The sequence below is a fragment of the Sander vitreus genome, chromosome 19 (assembly GCF_031162955.1).
Source record: "Sander vitreus isolate 19-12246 chromosome 19, sanVit1, whole genome shotgun sequence".
Taxonomy (NCBI): Eukaryota; Metazoa; Chordata; class Actinopteri; order Perciformes; family Percidae; genus Sander; species Sander vitreus.
The window spans coordinates 4,775,317-4,784,814 of NC_135873.1; the positions used below are offsets into that span (position 1 = coordinate 4,775,317).

At 37.2% G+C, this 9,498-nt stretch overlaps 1 protein-coding gene across 3 annotated transcripts; it reads right to left on the reverse strand.

Moving 5' to 3' along the window:
- LOC144534452 (Fc receptor-like protein 5) lies at positions 1-8,867 on the reverse strand. 3 transcript variants are annotated; one of them, XM_078276382.1, is made up of 17 exons: positions 8,656-8,866; positions 8,499-8,525; positions 8,067-8,333; positions 7,423-7,677; positions 6,749-7,018; positions 6,323-6,592; positions 5,877-6,179; positions 4,743-5,006; positions 3,923-4,183; positions 3,400-3,519; positions 3,279-3,294; positions 3,088-3,176; positions 1,946-1,996; positions 1,777-1,833; positions 1,122-1,184; positions 356-412; positions 1-197 (listed from the first exon to the last, which is right to left on the reverse strand). In XM_078276382.1, the coding sequence occupies exons 1-17, from the start codon at positions 8,711-8,713 to the stop codon at positions 190-192; spliced, it is 2,436 nt and encodes an 811-aa protein (XP_078132508.1). In that variant the 5' UTR covers positions 8,714-8,866; the 3' UTR covers positions 1-189. The 3 variants fall into 3 exon arrangements, with proteins under 3 accessions (XP_078132508.1, XP_078132509.1, XP_078132510.1); XM_078276383.1 differs by having other exon boundaries at positions 3,400-3,516; positions 8,656-8,864; XM_078276384.1 differs by lacking the exon at positions 8,499-8,525 and having other exon boundaries at positions 8,067-8,287; positions 8,656-8,867.
- Positions 8,868-9,498: the final 631 nt, after the last annotated feature.

A 9,498-nucleotide genomic window follows, 5' to 3' on the forward strand; every position in this document is an offset into this window, starting at 1 on the left:
GAAGATTAAAGACATATGATGTATTTATTGTAAATTAACTATTATTAGATTAACTGTACAAAATAATGCCTGATGTTCAGACAACAAGGTGCACACAATGATTACATAAAAGCTGTAAATATTATTTAAACAATGATGTAGTTTTTCAAGTTGTTATCCATTCCATTGATTTTGTCCAGACGGATGTCTTTATTGACCTGGAAGAAAACCAAAGGAAATAGAGATTTAGGGTTATTTAAAAATTAAGGATGCTTTATGACATTTTATTCCAATGTATAACACATTTCAACGCAAAATAAATAATTACTGTGACTAATAATCCCAATATGCACATTATGTTAGGTGGCATTATTACCGAGAGCTGTTCCTGGTTTGACTTCAGAATAAACAGTTTCATCTGCTGCTGCAGGACCTGAGAAATGGAGAGATGTTTGTTTCTTATGTTTGTCAGTAACGCCCCAGTTTATAATGATTATGTACTGATATACGTATACTGTTTTCTTCAGAAATGCAGAAAGTAAACGTGGTGTAGAAAAGAAAAGCACATGAGAAAACATGTTACAGGCTACAACAGGTTGCAATAATAGGGCACAATAGGTTATAATGATAGTTGTTGCAAGAAACAATTTAAGAATAGATATAAAAAAAAATACAAATTATAGGAAATTACAAACAGATACCATTTTACAGATATACCAACTTGTCTTGGATGGACACACATTACACTGTGTCCAAGACAAACCTGCTGGACAATAACAGTTGCCAGTGAATTTAGGCTTTACTTACCTGTATCTTTCTTGGCTTGAGTGTGGGAGTGTAGAAGCCACATTTTGGGTTTTATTTGTACAACAGTTATACAGTATATGAATGGATAGATTGATAGGCAGAATGAAGGTAAGGTAAATGCGTCATGCCCTCATGTATATTTCAGGACTGCCTGCAGTAGGTTCAGACATTAAAATGCATAAATGGAATTTTTTTTTTACAAAAAGTCTCAAAGCTTTTATGCACTTTATGTGTAGGATTTGATAATTGCTGACTAGTGGTTGTATGAAAAGATTACACTGTGGCAGGCAGCACCCAATAAAAACTTCAGGTGAGTCTGTTGTACTTGACTGTACCTGCAGCTGATGCCATCTTCACAGTAGAGTAAACAGTGCTCTCTTTTGGCTCATTATTCCTCCCTGTTAGAAGATCACATGAAGGTATTAAAAGACAATCGGCACTGCTGGCCTACAAAAGCATCTTAAAGTGTTCATATTATGCTCATTTTCAGGTTCATAATTGTATTTAGAGGTTGTACCAGAATAGGTTTACATGGTTTAATTTGAAAGAAACACCATATTTTTGTTGTACTGCACATTGCTGCAGCTCCTCTTTTGTGTATTGAGCTCTCTGTTTTAGCTACCGAGTGAGGCTTCGCACATGTGCAGTAGCTAGATAAGCACTACAAACCAGTGAGAAGCAGAGTATGAGGGCGTTCCAGTGTAGCAGCTAGGCGAGCATTATAACGTGTTTTACAAAGTGACGCACATATGTCACGGAAGTAAAGGCTGGATTACAACAGAGCAGTTTGGAGCAGTTTGTGAAAAGTGTTTTCTGTTGGAGATGGTAAGTCTCTTTGGGGTGGACTTTGGGCTTTTTCACTTTGTAAACCTATAACGTGCACAAAAAAGATATATAACACAATAAAGGAAAGGGGAAAAGCCAAAAAATCATAATATGAGCACTTTAACTCTTACATGTAATTCTCAATACATAAAATAGAGTACTCACCCTTTTTAGCAATGTTTTTAAGCTCGACCACAGAATATGTGACATCCTTGGATTCATCTGAAATGTAGATGGGTTTTTTTATGTAAGGGATTGTCAATCAATTATGCAATCATCTTATTCTACAGTTGAATTTGTAACTCCTCCGTGTTAAACAAAGTATTTACTGTACCATGTTCAGGTTCTTCAGGGCCTTTGATTGTTTCATAGAGACAAGCATCACCTACAGAGCAGTGAAAATCAAGCTACGGTCATATTAATAACGGAGTGTCTATTTGCACCCCTGGTACGAATAGCCTCGGCCACACAGCTGAGCTATTCACACCCTGTGACGTAACAACAAAAACACGTTGTTCGCGTGCACCGAAATCATGGCAGACGTTCATCTTCCTTGACAGCAGAAACTGGCATATTAAGAAAGTTTTGTCTCTAAAGTTCATAACAATTGAATTTCTAAATGGATACTACAGTTTCTGTCTTCAGTGAAAGCATACAACCGTTAGTTTGTCAGTTAGTACCTATTTTTTTGTATACAGTATGGTTACCTAGCAACCGAGCCTTGAAGACACCAAGTGGTAAACAGTTGTACAACAGTTCACAATCTTGTTTGGATTGGATAATTTGCATGCCATTGCGCAAGTCAGGACCCGCGATTCGCAAAATTCTTTTTGCAGGGTGGTAGGGGAAGACTCATGAATATTCATTAGGGAACTCATCCCTGAATGGCTAGTACTCGTTGCCTCCTCTGGTTGGGTTGGTTAGGTTTAGGCAAGACGAGTGGGATTGGTTATGGTTAGGGTAAGAATGTCAGGGCGAGCCAATCAGTGATGAGATCCCTAATGAACATTCATTAATCTTCCCCTACCACCTGGTAAAAAAAAATATCGCGGCCCACGCAAGTGTATGTATCAGCGTCTCTCTGAAGTGTGCGAAATATTGGACACTGCAACGATAATATTCCAAAAAGGTGTAATACATGAGTAGTATGGATAACTGTGTGTAAATATATGCCAAGGTACTGTAAATGCACAGGGGTGCAAATAGCATACATTGATATTTGTACCAGACGGGGTATTAATAGAACACATTGCTGTGTGCACCGGCGGGGTACGAATAGCATTCATTTCTAATTGCACCAGGGTACGAATATCATACACTGCTAATTGTACCAGGGGTGCAAATAGCCTCAGCCTATTAATAACTTTAATCCCATTACATGAATTCCATAATCTAAACAACAGATCACCAGAAATGTAAATGATTGTCTTAGAGTTAATGATAAATCACAAAATTAGGATGAGGATTAAGGCTGACCATGGACAACAGAAGCATATTCCTTGTGTTGAGTTTCTTCCTGGTTGATCATGTGGTCTGTTGCAGGGCTCTGATTGGTGCTTGGAAACCTGGTGGGCCAGAAACATGGAAGTCAATCCAGTGGATTTAATAAGGAACATGTAATGTGCTGCTGTTATGTTCAGAATGAGAGAAGAGAGTGTTGTACTAACCTGCTGAAGCATGAATCTGTAAAAAAAGACATTTGCTGTTACATTGTTTTGTATTGCATAACGTTCTATTGTTACTACAGGACAGGTAAATCAATCTAACGTCTGAAGGAAACGATCTCACCGTTTGACTTTCTGTAGCGATACAGAAAAAACAGCAGGAGAAGAATCAGTAAAACTCCACCAACCAGCCCAACAATCAACAGCACAGGAAATGGAGAGATTTCTTCAGGCCTGGACGCTGCTAAGATGAATATTATATTAATAATTCATAATATATAATTTAAAATGTTTCTCAAATAGATTTCAAACAGAGGCAAGGTCACATCAACCGTAAGAATAAGAAATGATGACTCTCATTTAAGTATACACACAAATACAAACATACTTACACATAATAAATGCACAAATAAAAGATAACCTACACTCAAATACACTTGCATAAACCCCTGATCACATGCCATACCTTTCACTTCTAATCACGTTTGTATGTTTGTGTTTCATTACTGAATATCCAAAAGTATAAAACAATTTCTCAAACTAATAGTTTAAATCAGCAGGAACTATGCCAACTTCTAATTCAGTTATAACGTTTCTATCTCAGACTGTGACACAGCTTACAAAAAAGAAACTTTAATCATACTCACATTTTACTGACATCCAACTCTCTTTTGACGTCTGACTCCTCCAACCTGGTGACTTGTTTACTTCACATTTATAAAAGCCTTCATCTGACTTTGACACTGCAGAGATAGTCAGCTCCCCTCTGGTATTATTTTGGATGAGTTTGTCATTTTTATAGAAATCCACATTATAAACAACATTTTCTGTCTTCAACTTGCAGCCAAGAGTGACAGAATGTCCCTCAGCCACAGGAAGGACAGGGCTCACCAGGATAATGCCACCATCTGTAAAAAGATCAAGGAGTAAGAGGTTTAGGTCAGAGAGATCAGCTGGTGCACGATGAGGATAAATAAAAAATTCTACAGCTGCATACAGATACTGAGCAATATTTCACGCTATTTGAATGATGGAGACGGTGACACTTTGGTCATTTACATAGTTAAAAATTACAGCTATATTGGTTATTGAATGTGTTCACACATTACCAATTTTTTTTTATTGGCAGCCAACGTGAATTTTGTCAGTGTACTACAGAACGGTCTACTGAGGGAACAAAAGTGTTCATTCTGACTGCAGGTGTAGCGTAGGAGCCCTGCTAGAGCCAGATTGCTACTGTCATAAAGATGTCAGCGAGATATACAATCCAAATGACATTTTCTTGGATAATATTGAGAAATGACGCTTGAATGAATAAAAGATTGTTGAGCTTGTTTAATGGTTTGTTAAAAGAGAAATAGTTAAGTTTAAATCATTTTGAAAAGAAGTTTGTTAGTCACCTACAAATTTCAAAACTATATTATTAAATACTTTTAACACAAATATTTTAAATGAATTCAAACTCACACTGTTGAGTGATGTTGACTGCATTGCTGATCTGTCCTGTTTCAGACTCACACCAGTACACTCCACTAATCCAGGAACGGTCTATGTTGCATGTGAATCCATTCGTTTTCCCAAAGGAAGAACAGTGATGCACAGTGCTAGGTTCAGTAAACATCTTCACTCTCCACTCAGTGGAGTTTCCTTCACAGCTCAGTGACAGAGACTCTTTGTTAAAGTGCTGCGATCTGTCAGGACTCACTGTGAGAGACACTGCTGGATGAACATCTGAAAAACACATCATGTAGGGAAAAGCAATGTATAAAAGTAAGATTAAGAAGACCATAATGAAAACAGTCATTTGGTTTTATTGTGTAGAATCATTTAAGTTGTTGGTGAATAAAATCAAAGGATCACATCAGCACAGGTATATTTTCAATTAAAAAGACCACAATGAAAACTTTTAGGTTTACTTTGGATTTAATCTTTTTCATTGTTGAAGCTTAAAAGTTTCTTAATTGTTCAACATTGTGACACAGTGAATGCACTACAGGGTACCTTTATGTAAAGTAGTAATACCAAAATAGACAAATGTCCCATTACAACTAAATGACCTGTACTTTGTACTGTAGGGTTTGGGGGAAAGAGAGAAGGAAACAAGCAAATGTGAAAAGAAGGAACTAAGAAAAGACAAATTAGGAAAGTAAAAATGAAGGAAGGAAGGGATGGATGGATGGAAATAAGGGAAAAAAATAGAAAGTATCTCAACCTTACTCTACACTGCATATTTAGGTAATGTATTTGTTTATTTTCCAGATTTGGGCATTGTTGGCACGTCTTTAAATTAAACGCGTCTTCAAAATATAAACTATCATCATGAACACTTGTGGTATCTAATTAATAATGTAATGTATTAGCCTTACAAGATGAGGTCATGGATTTCCAAAGTCAGAGGGTTTTAATGAACATGCACAACAAACTATGTGTCAGGATGAAAAGGGGGTCAGGAGATTCACTCGTTAAAATTCAGTTCAGCAGAAGAATCAGACAACAACATTCTGTTTTACAGACATTTGACCTGATGCTGGAGGGAAGGAAAAAGTCACCATAATAAGTACATTTCTTTAATTATGCAAGAATAGAAAAGTTCAAACTAACCTCCAGACCAGACAAACTTCGGTTCACTGTAATGAGTGTGAAACACTGGATCTCCTCTTGCAGCTCTGCACACATATCCTGCTGTGTGTGTCTGTCCATCAACGATGTAGGAATCCTGTTCAGTCCCATTGGTGCTGCCAGGTAGCAGATCATAGCTGTAGGAGATGTCTGACAGTCTGGGAACAGCCTTATACCAGTAGAACCTCCATCCTGCAGATGGATCTTTAACACTGCAGTTCAGAGTTACTGAGGCTCCAGGACTCAGCCATGATGGAGACACAGTGAGGACAGGCTGAGGTTTATCTGTTGGTAAGAGATTTAACAGAATGAAAACATGTTATGATGTATTGTTGGTGGATTACATGCACTGCTTGTATCCTACATATTTTCCCTATCTCCTAATTTCTTTACATTCAGCAAAACAAAAAATATGGCTGATGACTTACTGTAAGATACTCTCAATGTGAATGCATCACTCCACTCCGTTGAAGACTGTTCACCTTTCAGTCTGCCCAAACACCTGTAGTCTCCACTGTGTGATGACAGAGCATATTTAATCATGTATTCCTTTTGTTTTTGAGTGAAGCTGGATTGTAGCCATTCATACTCCCACTGAGTGTCTCCTCCTTCCTCAATATCGCATGTAAGACTGATCGTCTCTCCAGAGTATATCTCAGGCCAGTTGGGTTGCAGAGTCACAACAGCCCTGTATGTGACTGTTCATGATCAACAGGCCCCAAATACAAAAATTAGAAAAGGTTAAACATCAAGCGAAACATTCTTAGTGTTAGTCTTAATTCGTATTCATAAATATACAATGCAGTTATTCTGCATTTTGTAGTCCATATCATATTACCAACTATTTTCTTTACCGACTGGATCGCTGTACTCTGTGTAGTAAACAGGCTCTCCTCTTCCTCCTCTGCACCAGTAGACTCCTACTACTGAGACACTGATTGTTTCATTTGAGAGAAGAACAGCATCTGGTGTGGTCAGGGGTTCAGAGGTTTTCTCTCCTCTGTACCAGAGGTATTTCCAACCAGATGATGATGATGATGATGATGATGATGATGGGTTCACAGAGCAGGTCAGGGTCACACTGCCCCCTGCTGAAACTTTGCTCAGTTGGGCCTTTGGTTGGGCTGTTTCATTTAGACCAAAGACATAAAAAGTAGTAATTATTGTCCCTGTGATCTAGTCCAGTTTGAAAGATAATTCAAATGAATAATACATTTTCATCCAGCATCCTTGGTGGTGCTACAACTAATTGTAGGAAATAATACAGAAAATATTTAATCACTTGTGTGGTATAGTAAACTGATGGAAATCAATAACAACTAGGTTATCACACTTATTAACCACTGAAGTTGTTGGTAAAATTAACCTAACATGGAAACAAGTCAGAACCAAGACACTTTTAATGATAATTTAAACTCAGCCTTCTCTTTTTCTCTTTGTTAAGTTTTCAGTGTCTCTACGATAATGCAGAGAAATCATCACTTTGCTTCACTCTTGGAATGCCTGCCTTAGTATAAAAACTACTTACGTTCCATTTTCAGTTTTATTGGTTCGGATTCTTTGTCCTCAAATTTACACGTGTAAGAGCTCCCATCTGATTTTACTTGAACTGTGTTTTTTGATATTATCAGTGACTGATGGTTTGTGTCTATTTGAATAGGAGATCCGTCTTTGTAGAAGACAGCATTCTTCTCCTCTGTCTGAGTACGATGTCTACAGCGCAGAGTCACTGATTCTCCTTCAAACAAAGTGGATGCAGGAGTTTCCAGGATCACATCTTTGTCTGTAACAAAGGTCATACCTTGTTTTACTAAATGAGCTCAATTAAATTAACCTATAGTAAACAAATGTTTAAAAAGTATCAGCGATTAATGTTTTCAATATATTTTGATTTGATATCATCATTATCATTACATGATGTGAGCAGCTGAACCCTGCCCATCTTTCTTCTTATTTTAGTTCTTATGATTATGATCATTGGTCATTTACACAAAGTACAGGATTACAGTTACACAGCTTCATACACAGCATCAGTGGTCAAACTTTGAGGTCTCTTAGTTTTTACACTAGATTAACAACATGTATACATTATATATTAGCACTTTGCCAAACAGGGTGATCATATCAACAAGGCTCTTAATAAATAAGTCGTAAAGTTGGTCATAAACTTACCTGATACAGTTAGAGAGACTTTATTACTTTCTTTTCTAGAACGTGGCGAGATGTGTTCACCAATGCACTGGTATACACCACTGTAGCCTGTAACTAGTGGTTGTAAAGTATATCTCTTATTTGAGTTGAAGGAGAGAAATACTCGACCATCCACCAAGAATGAGTAATACCAGTCGGTGTCTTCTCCTTCCCTCATGTCACATATGAAGGTAACAGACTCTCTGGTAAATAAAGTGGACCAGTTTGGTTCAATGGTCAACACAGCATCTAGAAACCAACACAAGATACAGAGTAAAAAGTGTTTTCTTTTTATTCAATGTATTTATCATACACTGACAAAACAGAACACAGAAAGAGGATGTGGTGAAAAGTGATGCAGTTGGTGATTTGTCATGAGTGAATAAATAAAAATAAATAAAATTATACAATTACCTTGAGCATGTCCACAGTAGAGGAGCGCTAAAATAAAGTTTGAAATCTCATCAGACATCAAACTGACAGAAACTATCAAATACATAATAACCTCAGGTATTTAAAATGTTTTATCAATAACTATGACTTAAACAGAGAAAATCACTGATGTACTCACAGAAAACCCCCAGCACACAGAGCACAGTGTGTCTCATGTTCACATCCAGCACCGACATTCTGTTACTCTGCCTCTGCTTTGTGTAAAGAGAAAGCTGGAAACTGTAGCATACGAAGAGAAATCAGGAACTGTGGAAAATCAGAATATGCATTACATTTGAATGTTGGATCGGAAGTGTTCTCTAACTTCTTCTTCTGAGTTTACTCTTCTGTACTTCCTTCCCTTTCAAACAAAGATCGCACAGCTAGACTGATTTGATATTTTTTTGTGCATATACAAGACATAAGATTATTGAATTGATATCATCTCATAATGGAGAGATAAGATTTTAATTTCCTTCCTGATATAGCTAGTATCATCCTGTAGGCAACTGCTGCTGCATAAAATGTTAAAGTCAAGAGTTTTCTTCTAGAATAAATAAACGGCCCACCAGCATGCAGTTTTAAAGGAACAGAAAAAAAACTGCAGCTGTCATACTCATTCAGTAATTCATAGGCTTTCTCAATCAGTTGGGGAATATGTTTAACTGCAGTTCCACTGTATAGAGAGAAGTATCACTCCAGCACAGAAAGTTTACATGTCCTCACGTTATGATGAAATTCAAGTTGTAAGTATTGTCATGACTTTAAACACAGGAAGTGTTGAGCAAAACAGAAATACCCTCATTAACAGCCCTGCCCCCTCTGCCATTTAGACACTGTTACATTGGCTGTGACACAATGGGGGTTGTCATAGAGAAAATAATGTTTTTTAGCTTTCAATGTGTTTCAACAGTGTGAATGTGAAAAAAAACAAGAAGTGTGTTATCTGGGTTAAGATAACGGATTCCAATTCAACTCTCCA